General features: G+C 37.1%; 1 protein-coding gene across 1 annotated transcript in view; it reads left to right on the top strand.

Annotated features, from left to right (window-relative positions):
• Nucleotides 1–6,329: 6,329 nt before the first annotated feature.
• LOC106873888 (uncharacterized) overlaps nt 6,330–20,000 on the top strand; it is a 173,194-nt gene continuing 159,523 nt past the window's right edge. The window contains exons 1-7 of the mRNA XM_089345360.1: nt 6,330–6,553; nt 13,899–14,098; nt 16,454–16,525; nt 17,113–17,184; nt 18,072–18,143; nt 18,785–18,856; nt 19,921–19,992. Of these exons, the coding sequence (XP_089201486.1) occupies nt 13,917–14,098; nt 16,454–16,525; nt 17,113–17,184; nt 18,072–18,143; nt 18,785–18,856; nt 19,921–19,992 (542 nt within the window). The 5' untranslated portion in view covers nt 6,330–6,553; nt 13,899–13,916. The remainder of the gene's footprint in view (nt 6,554–13,898; nt 14,099–16,453; nt 16,526–17,112; nt 17,185–18,071; nt 18,144–18,784; nt 18,857–19,920; nt 19,993–20,000) is intronic.

The raw sequence follows: 20,000 nt of genomic DNA, 5'->3' as shown, positions 1-20,000 counted from the left end.
CACACACATATATATATATATATATATATATATATACATATATACATATATGAATATGTGTATGCATGTATGTATGTAACCAGTTTTCTTTTACTTAAGTGTCCAAGAAACTTTCCTCTATTAAAAGGACTTTTTATATAACTGAGTTAAATACAGTGAATTGACAACGATTTCTATGTCTGTTGTTAGTCCTTACAAATATGTCCCACACCCATCTAGGCATTGAAACTGGCATTTGTTCGAGACTTTTAATTCACTAGGTCACACAAAGATAAACAAATATACCCACACGCACACATACACATGTCTCCTGCGTCAGTGGGACCCAGAGTGTAGTGTCATGACAGAGACTTAGAATATTGGGGAGAAAAGGAGGAATGATATGTCTCTTTTTTTAGGATTGGAAATACATAGCCTTCGAGTTGTGATGCAACGTATATACAGGTTCGAGTGAGGCTAGTATTCCTGTTACTCTCTAGTTCTTGGGGCATTTATTCTTGAATCAGACAAATCACAGAGCTGAGAACCAAAATCTGTATCTTCTCTAAATAAGCAAGGAATAGGGCAGAATATTTCTGCTCTTGTCTCAATGAGACAGCATCAGTTGTATTTATTCTTATGGAAAGATGGCTCATCTGATATGGAAAGATGGCTCATCTGATATGGAAAGATGGCTCATCTGATATGGAGAGATGGCTCATCTGATATGGAAAGATGGCTCATCTGATATGGAAAGATGGCTCATCTGGAAAGACAGCTTAGACCCCGCCACATGTCTAAATTCAAGAACTGAATTTTTCGGATCATGTCCACATGTGGCTAAATATTTGCTACGTTTTTGCCTCCCCCCCCCCGAGATTACTGATAGGATTGCTTTGTATATTGTGCCTATGTACAAGCTTTTTATCACTCTATATGTTTTACTTAGATTTCTTATATATGTTTTATATATTTATAGAGATAATGTTTTGTGTGTTTTTTACACATATTTTTTCTGTATTCTACCTTCTACTCTGCTTTTTTCCTGTGCGTCTATAGACGTGTACATGGAACCTTTTGTACGCGCTTGTGGATGTGTGCGGGTATGTGCACATATAGATATGTGTGCGTGCATGCGAGAATGTGTGCATATAGACGCGTTTTGCCCTTATAGCTTTTCCAAACATTTTTACACTCATTTTCTGTATTTTGCCTTTAGCCCTGTTTTTTTTCTTGGGCATGCGCGTATATTGACGTGCGTATGAACCCCTTCTTTACGCGCGTGTGTATGGGTGCGACTGTGTTGCGCGCGCGTGTGTGTGTGTGTGTGTGTGTGAGCGTGTATGCGGATATATATATATATATATATATATATATATATATATATATATATATATATATATATATATATATATATATATATATTGGCGAATGCGTGGGTGAGCATGCGTGTGTTTCAAGCGAGGGTGAATGAATATATACATATAGGCGCATGTACGTGAGTGTGCGGGCGCGCATGTGTTTGTATGGACATTTTTACTCCCATACATTTACTCCCTCCCCTCACTTAGCGGTCATTCTAATAGCACTGTTGTCTTAATAACGGTCAACCACACAGTAGTTTCCTTTTGTTTAACGGTCATTTTCATAGCAATTTTCAATGGCCAGATAACTGAAGAGATGACAGCGTGGGTTTCCGTCTCAGAATCCGAAACTCGGAGTTTTATCATGGCTACCGAGTAATTGTCACATATTTATATATATAATGTATGTATAAATGTATTTGTACACGTGTATATTCATTTACTTTTTCAGTCATTTGATTACTGGAATAACGTCTTAACGTGTTTTAGACGAACAAATCGACCCCAGAATTTATTGTTTGCCAGACTAGTATTCATTCTGTCACTTTCTCTTGTCAAACCGCTCCATTACAGCGATGTAAACACACCAACATCAGTTGTCAAGTGAGAGTAAGGGTGACAAACGCAGACACAAAGACAAACATAAGTATATACATATATATATATACGAGGGCTTCTTACAGTTTCTTATTTCTTTGTTCCCCACAAGGGGAAAAACATAGAGGGGGCAAACAAGGACAAGCAAAGGGATCAAGTCGATTACATCGACCCCAGTGCGTAACTGGTGCACAATTTATCAACCCCGAAAGGATGAAAGGCAAGTCGACCTCGGCGGAATTCGAACTGAGAACGTAACGGCAGACGAAATACCGCTAAGCATTTCGCCCGACTTGCTAACGTTTCTGCCATGTCACCGTCTGACAGTTTCTGCCATCTCGCCGGGCTTCTTACCATCTCTTACCATCTCTTACCATCTTCTTACCATCAATTCTGCCATCTCTACCAAATACACACACAAGGCCTTGGTCGACCCGAGAATATAGTAGATGACACTTGTCCAAGATGCCATGCAGCGGAACTGAACCAGAAACTATGTGTTTGCGAAGCAAACCTCTTACCAAACAGTCACGCCTGCGCCTCCACACAGCTCCACCTGTGAGATATATAAATATACATATATATGTATGTGTGAGTATGTGTTTGTATGTGTGTGTGAATACGTGTGTGTGTCTGCAGGGGGGACCCAAGAATTTTTTTTGTGGTGTGTTGCCCAAAAGTTTCCAAAAAAAATACTATATGAGTTGGGAACCGCAATTCGTAACAAATGGACACATTTTCATGTATTTTATGTTGTAGCAGTCCAGAAGCATATGAAACAGTTATGCTCTGAAAAAACCTTGGTCCTGGCATTTTCTTGGTGTCGGATCGGCCAGAAAGGGTATTGCCCGGGCAACTAGGACAACACCCCTGCCTCCACCGCTGGTATCTATGTAGATATGTAAGCTTGCTGCATTTATGTGAATGGCTGGCTGGCTGGCTGGATGGATGGATGGATTGATGGACATATGTATGCAGGTAAGTTTGCTGTATATGTGTATGTATGACTGTATGTATGTATACATGTATGTATGTATGTATGTATGTATGTATATATATATGTATGTACGTATGTATGTATGTATGTATGTATGTATGACTGTATGTATGTATGACTGTATGTATGTATATATGTATGTATGTATGTATGGATGGATGTATGGATGGATGGATGGATGGATGGATACAGGTAAGCTAATTGTTCTGCAAATGGGAAACACAGAATAAGTAGTAGGCTTCAAACTCTTACAGGATTCAATTTCATTGAGTAAAACACTTTAAAGTGGGGTCACAACAAGGTGGCAGGCGTCGGACTTGGACAACTGACAGAATAATATGCTATCATCATCATCATCATCATCATCAACATCAACATCATTGTAACGTTCATCAGTTCATAATCGCGTGGATCGAAGACAAATTCTTCAAGGTTGAACATGTTGATGGTGGTGGCTGAGTGGAATGGAAGATGGTCCGGAAATACAGAGGATGTTTGTAAGTCTGTAAATGACTAATGGATATCTTACATCGAATTTGAAGATAAAAGTCGAAAACTTTAATTATAACAATTACAACGGTTGAATACGTACATAAAACGTGAATACAGGCTTGTATGAATACATTCAGGTTAGAATGTATGTATGTATGTATTTATGTATGTATGTATGTATGTATGTATGTATGCATGTATGTGTGTACGTACGTATGTATGTATATATGTATGTATGTATGTATGCATGTACGTGTGTACGTACGTATGCATGTATGTATGTATGTATGTATGTATGTATGTATGTATGTATGTATGTATGTATGTATGAGATAATTTAGTTTTCTTTCAAAATATTTTGCCAATGGAGGGCGAGCCGATTTCTAACCTAGGTCCAAGGCTCTTTCATTCTAATTGCAACATCAACAACACATTTTTGCATGTATGTATGTGTTTTAGCAGTATTTCAAGTCATTGCATGTACATATTTGCATATCTGGCTTTATATGTGTATTTAAATGTATATAGCTGCATGTCTAGTTGTAAGTATATCGAAATGATATATTTCTGGAATGACTTACAATTGAACAGATCGAGTGATCGCTTAAATCTGTAGTATTCGTACCAGCTTTCACCTGTCAGGATTTGAGAAGCCTAATTTCTCAAGATTAGGCAGTGCGTTTTATATCCCAATGCTCCAATAATTACAGATTACAAGTTCGGATTTATACGTGAAAATGTAATCTGGATAGAGTAAATAGATTTCTCAAGAGTTCAGTCTAGGTATTTATTGTGTCTTTCGCTGATCATAGGGTTTATGTTAAGATCCGCTGGTCATCTGACTTCCACAACTGTTTTCACTGGAACATTCCACAAGTACTTCTTACTATTATTAGCAGCAATGCCTTCTATCGTACTGTAGGATCTTAGTATGTATGTATGCATGTATGTATGTATGTATGCATGTATGTATCTATGCATGCATACATGTATGTATGCATGCATGTATGCATGCATGTATATATGTATATATGTATTATGAATGTATGTGCATGTGAGATTTATTGGGTCACCACTATACAAAAGGTAAATAATGCTAATTTCTTAGGAGAGAGAGTTGTGTGAAATATTTAGAGAAGAGAATTGTTGACTATTTTAAGACCAACCTTTTGTTGTTTTCCACTTGACTTAACATTTAGAACATACTTTAGAAACCTGTGACTGTTTTGTTCGTCTCGACTACTACAATGCATCAGAATTTTAATGCAATAACAACGACACAGTAGTGCAGTACTGCAACGACGCAGTACTGTAGTAGTAAACAAACATCATCATCATCATCACCCTCAGCTTTATCAATATTATACATACATATGTATATATATATATATATATATATATATATATATATACAGAGAGAGAGAGAGTGAGAGAGAGTGAGAGAGAGAGATAATACACACATGCACACACATATTTGTATATGATGTAAGTTTACGTATAATATATCAAACAGTGAAACAGGGCAAAGAAGAGGTATCGGGTCGGATTATTACATATTTGTACGAAAAAAGACTGAGAGACAAACATGGGGTGGGTTCACGTGCCTCAGAAATAAACCTGGATATCCTTCTGTCAAAGTACCAGGTCCTGACCACTGAGGTACAGACGCTAGGAAGAGGGCATATATGTTTACATAGACAGAGAGGTACACACACACACACACACATACACACACAGACGCGCGCGCAAGCATAAGTTTATATTGGCGAATTGGGTAACCTTATATATATATATATATATATATATATATATATATATATATATATATATATATATATATATATATATATATATATATACATATATATATATACATATATATATATATATATATATATATATATATATATATATATATATATATATATATATATATATATCCACATAAAAAGGTGATTGCTCCATCTTCACAGATGACTGTCGCCTCCTTGTGCTTCCTCTTTGTCAATGGTATTAATGGGTTTCCATTCATGACCTTTCAGATGACTATTTAATCTCTCTGCCGATCTGCATTCTTTGGAGCAATGGCAATAGACGAATATTGTACCTTATTGTTCGCGTCCACTCTTCCATCACGGTAGGACGGTCAGTAAATTCTCAGCAAAAACTGAATAGTACTGTATTACATCGGGACAGCCTTGCCACACCCTTTGTCACGCTGAATCTCTCTGAGAACTGCGTTAAGGACACACGTGTCTGTAGAGTGCTCAGCCACTTGCATCCTGATTTCGTGAGCAAGCTGTCCTGTTGATCGTATTAGTTGTAACCCTTATCGTCGTAACAGAAGGAGCGCTCCTACACACACACACACACACACACACACACACACACACACACACACACACACACACACATATATATATATATATATATATATATATATATATATATATATATTTATTTATATATATGTTAAGGGTATTACTATACATAAATACCTCACGCCAGGAGGGACTCTTAAAGTCAAAACTACCATATTAAACACATTGTACCGGTACAAGGTGTTTATTATGGTAGTTTTTACTTTAAGAGTCCCTCCTAGCGTGAGTCATTTATGTATAGTAATGCCCTTAATATATATATAAATAAATATATTTAAAGGGAATAATTAATAAATTTTTCCCTTATGAGGTTTTTCACGCTAACTACTTCATAAATTCTTATAAAGATTTTATCCTAATTTTAAATCTTATATATTATATATATATATATTATATATGTATATATATAGTATATATATATATAATATATTACACACACACACTCACACACACACACACACACACACTCACACACACACACCCACACACACATATATGAATAGAAGCGAATAAGACTTTGTGTCACAAAAGAGGCGGTTAGAGGTGAAATCTATTGAGAAACCCAATTAAAATTATGCACAATTCATAAAAATGCTTAGTAACTTCGATTGATTGAGAATAGTCAGATCCGGTTGACGGAGGTTTATTTTTAAAAACATTATTTACATTTCTTTATTCTTGATGAAAGAACCGAAAGCACACCATCGGTGTAAGTATGAAATATATGACTAGCTCGACATCAGGTAAGTCTCTAGTTTTTTTTCTCACTCTATTCTTGTCATATGTCACAATTTTGATGTACTAATGGAAAGAGATGTCTTCTATTACGATTGACAGATTGATATATCCTTTACTCCGAAATTTAAGGCCTTGTACCTTTTGTAGAAAGGATTATTACTATAATAATAATAATAATAATAATAATAATAATAATAATAATAATAATTATTATTATTATTATTATTATTATTATTATTATTGCCTTTGCACAGCTTCTAACGCTGGAGATGTACTAGAGTGTCCGCTGTTCACTACTAGTGCTAATGTAACACCTCTTATTTTTCGAGCACCTTTCGGACTATTCGAGCAGTTCCAAGAGGTGCTGTTTTCTGCAAGTGCTCCACCCTTATTGCAGCCCATATTTGTTCTACGTACGTCTCGAGATTTTTGCTCACTGTTCCCAGGGCACCCACAATTATTGTTACTACTGCTACCTTTTTCATCGACTACAACTGCTTAACTTCCAAGCTAACCTGTCATATCTCTCGACTTTTCTTTCTTCCTTATCGCATACCTTGTTGTCCGCTGGGCATGCTATGTCTATGATCCGGCATAGTTTGTTGTCTTTCTCAATTAAGACTATGTCTGGCTTCCTATTCTCTATCTCATGGTCGCACTGAATCAAAAAATCCCATAGGATCTTTGCATTTCTATTTTCGACGATGCCTTCAGGTGTGTGGTCGTACCAAAAACATTGTTATTATCAAATTTATGCATTTCTAATCAATTTGCAGATATTTGGTATCGAGTTGCAGATTTTTAACAATGCAGTTGGTGATTATTTGCTTTAGTTCTCGGACAAAATTTACAACTTAGAATAAAAGAATGAAATTATTATTTCATTCAGAAATTGATGAGCTTTGTTTTTAGTGATGACTTGAAATGGTAAATATTTTTTCTAACTGTATTTGCTTGAAGAAAACATACTTTTCTTTATATTAAGCAATTCATTATAATTATGTGCCTAAATAAAAACCATCGTTATAGATCAGCATTTCTCAACCTTGGACATTGAAAAAATTTATTTCGGCTCCCCTGTGTTGATGAAAAATTTAATCCAGCTTCCCATGTATCTGAGCTAGACTGGCCGGCCCATGACAAATCTAACAAAAGGGGGGACCCGCAGAACCACCAGCTCACGAACTGCATCTGAAAGTTGGCGCGCCAATCATGCTGCTAAGGAATTTAGATGCTCCAATAATGTGCAATGACACGCGGATGATTATCAAAAAATTGTGCTCCCGAGTTCTGTAGGCAACAATCTTGAATGAACCGGCCGCTGGGCTTAATGATTGTATACTTGTCAAACGATGAACGATGATTGCCGATGATATAGTCAGTTTTATTTATTGTAAATTCAGATAACATCAGCAATAATGAACATGAACAAGTTGCATCCTTCGATTTACATAACTTACATTGGGAATCTACCTGACTGCGCTGACTACGAAAGTTAGTGAAACACTGAACCTTAACAATGGCATTCTGCGGCTCATATACCGGGTCTAACAAAAGAATATAAAAGCAATGATTCGATAATTGTGATGATGATGACGCTGACGACGACGATAAAGACGCTGTTGACGAGGACGAAGATAGTGATGATGATGATGATTGTGAGGATAGGATGATGATGATGATGAGGAGGAGGAGGAGGAGGATGGTAAGGATTATCAGGATCAAGATGATGATCATTATAATGATGAAGATAAGCTATAAATTTTCCAGTGGAGATTTTAAATGCACAAAATCCAAGTTTCGCGTATTATAATGTGCGAACGAAACCTCAGACTCCCGAAGAGTTTACTAAATAGAACAGGAGCAACAATTAAAGAAACGTGCACCCATTTTTCTTTATGCAGCAGAAAGATTTACTAGCAACAGTTAAGAAGAAAAAGTCTTCATTTCACGAATTTATTTGTCACATCGCGAGACAAATCTACTTTTTCAACATAATCGCAGACAGTTCCCCTTCATACTATTCTTTGTTATTATCATAAATAAAATTCATGGTCAGTGTTTTAACAGAGTGGGAGTACAGCTACGCGAACTCGTATTTAATACTGGGTGGTTACGTGTAGTTCTAAGTAAGACTAAAAATAAAGAGCACCAAGATGGACAGTTTTCCCTCCCATGTAACAAGAGCATCTCCTACATGAGGACCGTATATTCACTAAATATGCCCCATAAATGAGTCAATGTAGAATTGTAGACAAAAATATAAACACAACACACTTCTGAGGGAAAACAAGAAAGGCGGATTGTAAAAAATAACATTTCTATAGTTATATAACCATTATTTTGAGTGTATATTCATGGGTTAGTGTACATCGTTTTGTTTCAGTCTATGTTTTGTGCTTTGACTGTGCAGCCATACACATCCTATGCGTGTACATGTACACATACAAACACTACACTATACACACGCACACACACACATACACACATACACGCACGCATACATGTATGTGTATATACATGTCCATGCATATACACATAAAAGCCCTAATGTACACATATTTGTGTGCACATTCTGGTCGCATACATCCTATTGTGGAGTTTCACTTATTCAAAAAGTATTTTATATTATCCTTATAATTTGTGGAATTTTACGTATCTTGCGCATATATTCTTTTGCATGTCTATTACATATTCTTACTCGTATCTGAATTTGCAAGGTTTTGAGATTGCTGAATGATAAACTGCAAAATTCGGACACCAAAACTTTTGACAAATGCTTGTCAACCAGGTACACATACATGTAAATACAAAGTTTTAAGTGCATAAACAAAAAAATTTAAAAAAATAAAAAAATAAAATTTCGTGTAGTTTAAATATTAATGCAGTTATGCGTGTACAAAAACGTGTTACAATTTTCCCGAAGGTCGAACCCAACAGAGATAATTATACACGAGTCGTGCATATATAGGCTATCGGTGGTGGTGGTGGTGGGGGTCTGTCTTTGGGTAGATCTTTTTCCTGTGAACCTTCTCCAGTCCTCTCTGTACGAACTAAGAGACCCACATCCTGCCCTGCCAGCGTTAAGTAGATTACAAGAACAATGGCTACAATGACTAGACTTGGGATGAATATTAGTGGGGTTTCTCGTTGCCTTCTCAAAACAGGTGGGATTTAACTTCTATATGCAGAGAGCCAGAAAATATACGGTAAACCGTTTCTGCCGACGCACCAACGATTTAGCATTCGTGAGTGCAACACTCTAGCCACTGAAGGCATATAGATTGAAAGATAGACTCTGTATGTGTGTATGTATGTGTGTATGTATGTATGTATATATATATATATATATATATATATATATATATATATATATATATATATATATATATATATATATATATATATATATATATATATATATATATATTTATTTATTTATTTATGTGTTTCAGCCAAGTGGCTGCGGTCGTGAGAATTTACAAAAAAAGCAACAGACGATGTGTGTAAACAACGAACAGATGTATTATGTTAACGCTCGGGAAGTGAGGAAGTCTTTTACGTTTCGAGTCTACGCTCTTCGAGAGAAAAGAACCCAGAAATAAACAGGGCGAGAAAATAAAGAATGGCGGCTAGCGATCTATCCTAACGAAAAAACTTGTGGATTTCAGCAGTCCTACATGGCGAAATCTATATGCATACATACATACATACATACATACATACATACATACATATATATGTGTGTGTGTGTATATATATATATATATCTCTATATGTATATATCTTGTCCCTTGTGTTGTATTGTCCTTTTCTGTTTTGTGTTCTGCTCCTGTGGCTAATAACGAAATAACGAAAATATTTTTATTGTGAATGCGGTGAAATGACGAGTCTGTTAGCACGTCGGACAAATAGAAGTAGTGACATTTTGTCCGTCTTTACGGTTTGAGTTCAAAATCGCCGAGTTTGAATTAGTCTTTCATCCTTCTGGGATTGATGAGATGACAATATAGCACTGGGGGTCGAAGTAATTGACAAACACCTCCCCTAAAATTGCCGGCATTGTGACAAAATTAGAAATAATTATTATTAGGCATCACACATGACATCTAAGCTTGAAATATCGCTGGTAGTTTTCTCTAAATTTACTTTCTTTATAGTATTTCCGAGAACTGAAATTGTAACTTTTGTTTTGCGGATGCATCCAGATTTCTACTGAAGATTCTCCAATCTCCAATGATGGAACTGGCATCAGCTTGTTCCGAGAATTTTTCCCATACATATCTTCTATTAATTTCTTTTCCTAAAAATTTAAATAGAGGAGTATTTTTAGGAGGAAATGTATTTGCCTCACCACTTAGGTGGTACTTGAACGACCTGCCATAGTAGTCGGCCATACGAGGCAGTTGCCACTCCCATTGAAATCAGCAAAGAAACGACGAACAATAAAACCCACAGCAGTAAATAACATCCGCGACGAAGACAACGACGACGACGACGACGACGATGACAATAACAACAACACTAATATTAGTGTGAACTACGACTACTCCAACAACAACAACAACAACAACAACAGAGCTAACTAAACAACAGCAACGATGATAGTGTAATCAGCAGCAGCAATAAAGCTCTCAACAATGGCGCTGATAGTTTAAGCAGCAACAATAACAACAACAACAGTAACATAGACATCAGCAGCAGGTGCTGCAGTTAAGAAAATAGCAACAGTAACATGAAAATAGAGCAATAATCTAATCTACACGGGCAGTAGCAGCAACAGCAGCTACAACAACAACGATGAAAATCTATAAAGAAAAGTCATTCTTCGCGAACGTCACAGATCGGGGAAACGTATTATTACTTGAAGAATAAGTGGATATCACTACAAAGCACAGGAAAAATATCGTTCAGCCTGGTGTCATTTCACTCCCAGAAAGGGGAATGGTGTACACCATGAAAATAACAATAATCTATAAGAGCATCAATCGCCCAGAAACGAAGCTACAATTCCCTTCCCCAACCGAAATAGGAAAAAAAAATTGGAAGATGTGTAGCGTTCCGTAGTGTATATCTTCCAAGGAATGCAACAGGGGACCGTGGTGGCCAACTGTAGCAATAAAGTGGATGTGCGTACGATGGATGCAACGAACTGCACCTTCCTGCAGTTCGCGATGCTGCCCTTAGATATAGAACGTCATGTGACGAACTCAGGGTCACAAATGTACCCCCTCATAGGGACCAGGTCAGAGAAATAGCTGCGATAAAGGATCAAGGGGAAATAGCATTAAATCAAACCCCTAACAATATACAAGAGTAATGGCAGTCCAAGTTTTGGTTGTTTCCAGAAGACGCAGCTAGCATACCAAACTTTTTTTTCTATTTCGGAGATTGCGGGGTAGATGCGGGTGGTCATAAAGGGTAGAAACCCCAGATGTCATATTTGTGGCACACTAGATCACCTCAAAGATTTCTACTTCAAAGTGGTGAAATTGAAAGGAATGAATCGCCCCGCATCGCTGCTTCAAGCGCAACATCTACTGCAATTAAAAAGGTGGTAGCAGCACCCACCACAGCAACTATAAACCCAACAGCTTTCACTCAGGGAAAAGCGTGAAACAAGTCTCCTGAACACCTCCACAAACCCGACCACCGCTAGCAACAGCAAACGATATGGAAGAAACTAAATGCAAATCCAGTCTACTCTTCGGATATAGAAGTGACCTCGGAAGTCACCAAAGTACCCTAGTGGTTAGGGAGGGCTTGTGAAAATACTGACTTGACCCCTAAATCCTCAAAATTTGTGAGCACCAAGTGCAATAAGTTGGAAGACAGAGTGCCTAGTCTCATAAGCAAAGCGATAGAACAACAAATACAATACCCACAACAATAACAACTTCACCAACAGCAGGCAAACTTTAAAACAGCAACATCAATAACAGAAACAAACAACATTCTCAACAACAGTGAGAGTCACATCGGATGTTCGATGACTCGTACAAAGGCCTCGAAAAAGTGTTGTTAGACCTGGCCGGTAGGTGGCTGGTCTTGGATATGAGCAGTAGGGAAGGAAACAGTGGTTAGTGGAGAAGTGCAGCTTAAATTGTCCACGGTTTCAGATCATTAGCTCCTTAGAACTCAAACTGGGGACCTTTATAGTTAACATAAACATCTATACATATAAATTTGACACGGGCGATTCTTTCATGCCTTGGGATTCACGGTCAAACGGCTGGGTGGAACTGTGCGAAAAATTACACAGATGTGTAAAATGATCCGAGCTGGTGTAGACCAGAAGCACACGCATCAATGGCTACAGACCTCAGGGCAAAAGGTAGAGAGGGAAAGTTTTATCTTGGCTGACCAAGATCAGAGATTATTGACCCGAAACTATCAAGTCAACATGATGAAAAATAATGCAGACTCAAAGTGCCGATACTGCAACGAAGGGATGGAAACAGTCGGCCACCTAATCTCTGGATGTAAGGTTTTAGCACCTGTAGAATGCAAATGAAGACATGACAGAGTTGGCCAATATCCACATTGGATAATGTGTCGTCATTATAATATTAAATCTGCTGACAAATGGTACAAGCCCCACCCTTAGGCTGTAACTCCCAGTATGTACAGATCGCACCATCAAGGCAAATAATCCAGATATTGTTGTGAAAGACAAAAGCAATAGAGTATGTTTATTGATTGACATAAGCATACCCTGTGACCATAATATCTCGGCAAAAGAATTTGATAAGCATAGAAAATGTAAAGATCTGCTAATCGAAATCGAAAAAATGTGACACCTCAAGACGGTCACAATACCAGTGATTGTAGGAGCACTTGGAATGATCAAAAATGGAACTGCAAATTATTTAGGAATGGTCTCTGGCGTACTATACGCGCAGGAAGTGCAGAAGATTTTCTTAACCGGTACATTACACGTGTTGAGGAGTGCATTGTCGGCATAAATTTTCTTTCCTTTTCCCCATTTATTTTATTTGTTTACTTTACTATTTTTTTTTCTTTTTCTCTCTGTCATTACATACATACACATGCACTCCGCATATATGTATAATGTGTGTGTGTGTGTCTGTGTTTGTGCGTGTGTAATCAGGGGCGATTTACGTTCTGTTTATCTTAGACATTATCATTCATTAAAGCTATAGCTTATTATGTTTTCCACATTGGATTATCATTGAATTCAGTTTGGAAAGTTTAAATATGAAACTGAAAATGAAATCAAAGATAAATCCATCTCATAGAACAGGGGACAATGCTTGTACTACGAAGAAACTTCAATAGAAAAGAAACGACATTGAAGTTTCTGATCTTTTATATTTTCTTCTTTTACAGATTAATCTACGTCTAAAAATGTTTTATCAATTGAAATTGAGTTCTGTATTGGTACTCTTTATGAGATTATGTTTGGAGTCTCATGCTGCGTCAGACATTTGCAGCATATGCAAATGTCAATATTCTAAGACAGATATAGATTGCTCATCTCGGGGACTGACGTCGGTCCCACAACCCATTCCACCGAATGTTGAATCTTTGTAAGTATTAGACAATTTCTACATATTTTCCACATTCAGTGGTTTAAATTCTCGTTAGTTATGTTCTTAAATAATACCTTATTTTTTTGACCTCAGTTTTCAAACATGATGTTATGTTGGAGTAAAAAGTAAACTGTTTCTCTGTACATGTTGATTCAAACGGAGTCTATAATTTACAATATTGCACACGAAGATGGTATCAGACCAATATCTGAACCAACATTACATCAAAATTCCTTAAGACAATATTCAGGGAACGGAAAGTATGAAAACTGTTGGTGTTAGCATAACGTGTTGCATATATTGTTGTTATGAAGGAGAGTATAAAATGGAAGAAATATTCTGATAGATATAATTCTAAATGGTACTACTGGAAATCAAAATACTGTTCTGTAGTTCTACAAAAGAAAACCAATAATGGATCATAATTCATTCTAATGAGAAATAATGTTCACGATCCCGTGATTGATGTAAAGCATACCACACGTTCCTGTGTACGTTTTTACTGTAGGGTGGACAATTTGAATTAGGGATGGAATGCGTGGTGTCGGTCAGTTAACGACGTGAGTTGGGTAAGTGAAGAGTTAGGCGTTGTGAAGAGTTGGGCAATGTAAAGAGCTGGGTGATATGAAGAGTTGAGCGATGAGAGTTGAGATTTGAGTAGAGCTGTAAATGAGAGGTAAGTGATGTGAAGATTTGGCGATGAGAGGTAAGCAATGTGAGCAGTTTATCCCAGATCAGGTGATGGGGAACTACATTCAGTGTCAAGATGGTAACGAACACAGTCGGAGAAAAGTTGGCGATGTGAACAGGGAGGAGAAAAGTCAGTGTGAATTTGGTAACGAAGACATTCTGTGAAAAGATGCGATGTGACCAGTCGAAGTGAACAGGGTGACGAAGAACGATATCACGCAAGACATCCGGCCGGCTTCTACTAATTCTTCCCCTCTAAGTAAGTTGGCTTGCTGGGCAGGCTTGCGGTTTCCCAGCTGCTGGCTTGACTGTTGGAGTTGTGTTGGTGTTAGGATGCCACATTTCGCAACATTATTTCCTAAATTGAAGATGTTTATAGTTACAGTTGTATTGATAATAGTTGATTTAGTATTAGTATGACAGTTAAGCATGTCTATATTATGTTTACAATCAAATGTGATACTGTTAGACTAATTTGTTGATAAAGAGTGTCAAATGTATTTGGAGTGACAATTGTCGGGCCGCGTTTGAGAAAGTAAAAGCCATACTCATGAGTTCTCCAGTTTTGATAGCACCAGATTTTGGGAAACCATTAAAGGTTTCTATTGATGCAAATGACGCTGGTGTCGGCGGTGTTCTGTTTTAATCAGATGCAAAGGGTGTTGATCATCCTGTTTGTTATTACTCAACCAAATTTGGCAAACACCAGCGAAATTATTCAACCATTGAGAAAGAAATCCTTGCTTTGTTATTGTCATTGCAACATTTTGACGTATATTTGGGAACCACCAAGTATTCCATTGAAGTGTTCACCGACCACAATCCGCTGACTTTTCTGCGCAAGGAGAACAAAAATCAGAGATTAATGAGATGGGGTTTATCTTTGCAAGAATTTAATCTCAATATTCAACATATTAGAGGTAAAACAATGTCATTGCGGAAGCACTATGTCGAGTCAGCTGATTGTGACAGGATGTTACATGTATTTGTGTGACTTATGCAGTTCTCGTATTTTGCCATTGTAAATAAGAAAGTTTTCACTGCGTTTAACTTTCTTCCTTTAAGGAGGAGAATGTTATGTATATCTATAATATAATTAAATGAGAGAACTTACAATGTTTTCTGAATGTGGCGAGATAAACGTTTGTCAACGACCTTTTGGTAGAATTGAAATGACGTATATATATATATATATATATATATATATATATATATATATATATATATATATATATATATATATACAGGAAGTGAGCATGGGACAAGATAGGTATTCTTGTTTACTTCCTGTTAAAAAGGTGAGTTAAGAAGACAGGAGAGCTTGGCGTGGATGGTACAAAATACGAGAGAAAGCTGCATACGGTTCGGACCGCTCACCTCCTACCTTTAAACAATTGAATACTGGACATTAATTTCTTTGGGTATTATACCTGTTGTCACATAATCCCAATCTTTGAATATTAATTCCCTGTTTGAACAATTCCTGTTGTTGCGATCAGAAATTTACCCCTTTTATGCATAAGAATTTGCCTGATCGTAACACTTCTTTTTCCTCATCAACACGTTCAAATTCCCACCCATACCATCGTCTAATTGTTGAGTAAAAAATCCGTTACAAATATGTTCTATACATTTTCTTATTAACTCCATTTTATGTTCCAGAAACTTGAATTTTAATAATATCAAGGAAATCCAATCAGTCACCTTCAAAAATCTGTCAAGTTTAATAACTCTGTAAGTTGAACTGGTTTTATTTTTAAGTATTTCATTGACGATATATCTCGAAATCTATATCGTGCCACTCTTCATTGTAAGCACCGGCACTAGTCTTTCCAAAGATGTGGTTTATTGTTTGTGATATGGGGTATATGAGAGCGTGATAGATCAGGAGAACAATTTGGTGCTTGCATTGTTATGTCTACATGTATGTGTAAACTCTGTCTTGGCTCAAAATGCATTAATGTTTGTGAATATATGTGAGTGCCTGTTCTTCAGGCTTGGTGTAAATGAGTGCGTGACAATTAACGGTAACAGTTAGTGCAAACATCATTATATGTATATAGAAGCTGTTTGTCACTGTGTGCCTGTGAATGTGTGCCTGCAAGTGTATCGAAATGTATATCATGTATGCTGTTTTCGTCTACATCACAACTGATTAGCAACCTCTTCTTCTTCTTCTTCTTCTTCTTCTTCTTCTTCTTCTTCTTCTTCTTCTTCTTCTTCTTCTTCTTCTTCTTCTTCTCCTCCTCCTCCTCCCCCTCCTCCTCCTCCCTCTTCAAAATAAAGATGTTTATCTACCTTCTCCTCTACTTATCTTGCAGATATTTGGATAATAATAATATCGTAAAACTTGAAGCAGCTGCTTTCCGTGATCTTCCCAGTTTGATAACACTGTAAGTCTGTTAATAATATGAATATTGATAATGGATTGCGAAATCTTTAAAACCTTCCCCTTCTTTCTCTCTCCACGTTTTTGTCCTTCCCTACATCCTCACTCGCTTTCTATGCTGTTCTGTGATACTTTGTGAGTGTCTGTAAATGTGTGTGTCTGCGCGTGTGTAGCTGAATGTGTTCGCATGTATACTTTCTGTTCTGGCCAATCCGGCTTTATCTTCTTATCCACTCTGGCTCTACTACTACTACTACTACTACTACTACTACTACTACTACTACTACTACTACTACTACTACTAGTAAATTCTTGGTTTTCTTCCTCTCCCTTTTTCCTTTATTTCTTATTCTTGCTACCTTCCTTCTTTTCGTTTTTATGAGCATCCCGATATTCCTTTACTTTCTTCTTCTTCTTCTTATTATTTTTTCTGTGTTATTCAATTCTTTTTAAATGGTTTCTTCGTATTTCGTTTTCCCTCTATTATTCGCTAGTTTATTTTTCGCCTCAATCCTCTGTTTTTTCTTCTTCTTCTCCTCCCTTCTTCATTTTCTTCTTCGTTTTGTGTTTCTCTATTTTATCCTATTTTTTTGTTTGTATTTCATATAATCTACTTCCTCCTTCTGTTCCTTTTTCTTCTCTTCTGATTTTGATACAGTGGTTGTTGTTCCTCTTTCTAATGTAGCCACCTCATCCGTTCTTTCCGTGCTTGTCTTTCTACTACTACTACTACTACTACTACTACTACTACTACTACTACTACTGCTACTTCTTCTTCTTCTTCTTCTTCTTCTTCTTCTTCTTCTTCTTCTTCTTCTTCTTCTTCTTCTTCTTCTTCTTCTTCTTCAACATAATGAATTTTGTTTACCCTCTCCTCTTTTTATCTTACAGATTTTTGAATGATAATGATATCAGAACAATTGAAGTAGGGGCCATCCAAGATCTGTCCAGGTTGACAACACTGTAAGTTGGAAAAGTCTTGTTTATAATATGAAATTGACAATGAATTACTAAATCTTTAAAACCTTCCCATTCTCTTTCGCTCCACGTCCTTGCCTCTTCCTACATGCTCTCTTTCTCTCTCTCATTTTCAATTTCTTCTTTCTCATTTTCTTTCCCTTTCTCATTTTCGTCTTTAGTTTTCTTATTTTGTTTTTCAACTTTCTGTTTGTCCTGTTTCATCGTTTCATTCTAGTTTCCGCTCTTTTTCTCTTCAATTTTCTTCTTCTTCTTCTTCTTCTTCTTCTTCTTCTTCTTCTTCTTCTTCTTCTTCTTCTTCTTCTTCTTCTTCTTCTTCTTCTTCTTCTTCTTCTTCTTCTTCTTCTAGATCATTTTCACTTCTTTCCTTGTTGTCGATGTTGTTCATCTTCTTCGTTTTGTGTTTTATCTTAATTTTTGCTTTTGTATTTTACGTCACCTACTTCTTCTTGTTTTCCTTTCTATTTTCTTCTGCCTTTGATGTAGTGTTTGTTGCTCCTCTTTCTTTTCATCTTCTAATGTAGCCCCTTCATTCTATCCCTTCGTATTCTACTACTTTCTCATCGTCTCCTTCGCCTCCTTCAACATCCTGATATTGTCTACTTTCTCCAATTCTTATTTTACAGATATTTGCATAATAATAATATCGGAAAACTTGTAGCAAAAGCCCTCCATAACCTGCCAAGTATGAGCACACTGTAAGTTGAATGAGTCTTGATAATATTTCATTGACAATATATATTACTAAATTTTAAACTCTTCCCGTTCTTTTTCGCTCCAAGTCCTTGTCCATCCCAACATGTTCACACTCTTTCGATAGAACTGCGTGAGTCTTTTCGCGTGCCTGTAAATATGTGTGTCTGTGCATGTATTTACTTGAGTATGTGTTCGCATGTATAATTTCTCTTCCGGTCAACCCTGCTTCACCTTTTTATCACTCCAGCTCTTCTTCCTTTACGCCCCTCCTCCTCCCCTCCCCCTCCCCTCCCCTCCCCCTCCCCCCTCCTCCCCTCCTCCTCCCTCCTCCTCCTCCCATCTCCTCCCCTCCTCATCCCCCTCCCCTCCCCCCCCCTCCCCTCCTCATCCCCTCCACCCTCCCCTCCTCCTCCACCCTCCCCTCCCCCTCCCCTCCCCCTCATCCTCTTCCCCTCCTCCTCCTCCCCTCCTCCTCCCCTCCTCCTCCCCTCCTCCTCCCCTCCTCCTCCCCTCCTCCTCCTCCTCCACTCCCCTCCTCCTCTACTCCCTTCTTCTTCTTCTTCTTCTTCTTCTTTTTCTTCTTCTTCTTCTTCTTCTTCTTCTTTTACTCTTTCGTCCTCTCATTTTCCCCATTTGTTCTTTGTTTACTTTTTGTATTTGTTTTCCCCTTCTGCTTCATTCTTCTTCTTCTTCTTCTTTTTCTTCTTCTTCTTCTTCTTCTTCTTCTTCTTCTTCTTCTTCTTCTTCTTCTTCTTCTTCTTCTTCTTCTTCTTCTTCTTCTACTCCTCCTTCTTCAACATCACCTTTTTTTTGTCTTCATTTCTTCGTTTTCTGCTTCTTTATTTTATCCTATTTTACATAATCAACTTCCTGCTTCTATTACTTTTATTCCTCCTTTTTTTTCTCCGCTCCTTTTTGATGTAGTGGATATCGTTCCTCTTTCTTTGATCTTGTAATGTACCCCTCTCACCTTTCTGTAGATGTTTCTTTTACTAAGTCTTCTTCGTCCCCTTCTTCTTATTCAAAATCATGAATTTGTGTACCTTCTCCTTTTCATATGTTACAGATATTTGCACAATAATAATATCGAAAAAGTTGAAGTAAGAGCCTTCGGTGACGTGCCCAATTTAAGTAAACTGTAAGTTC

This window comes from Octopus bimaculoides, chromosome 29 (assembly GCF_046866305.1).
Source record: "Octopus bimaculoides isolate indiv1 chromosome 29, ASM4686630v1, whole genome shotgun sequence".
NCBI lineage: Eukaryota > Metazoa > Mollusca > Cephalopoda > Octopoda > Octopodidae > Octopus > Octopus bimaculoides.
Note: the sequence above shows the minus strand (reverse complement) of the source record. Positions and strands in the feature narration are given on the sequence as shown.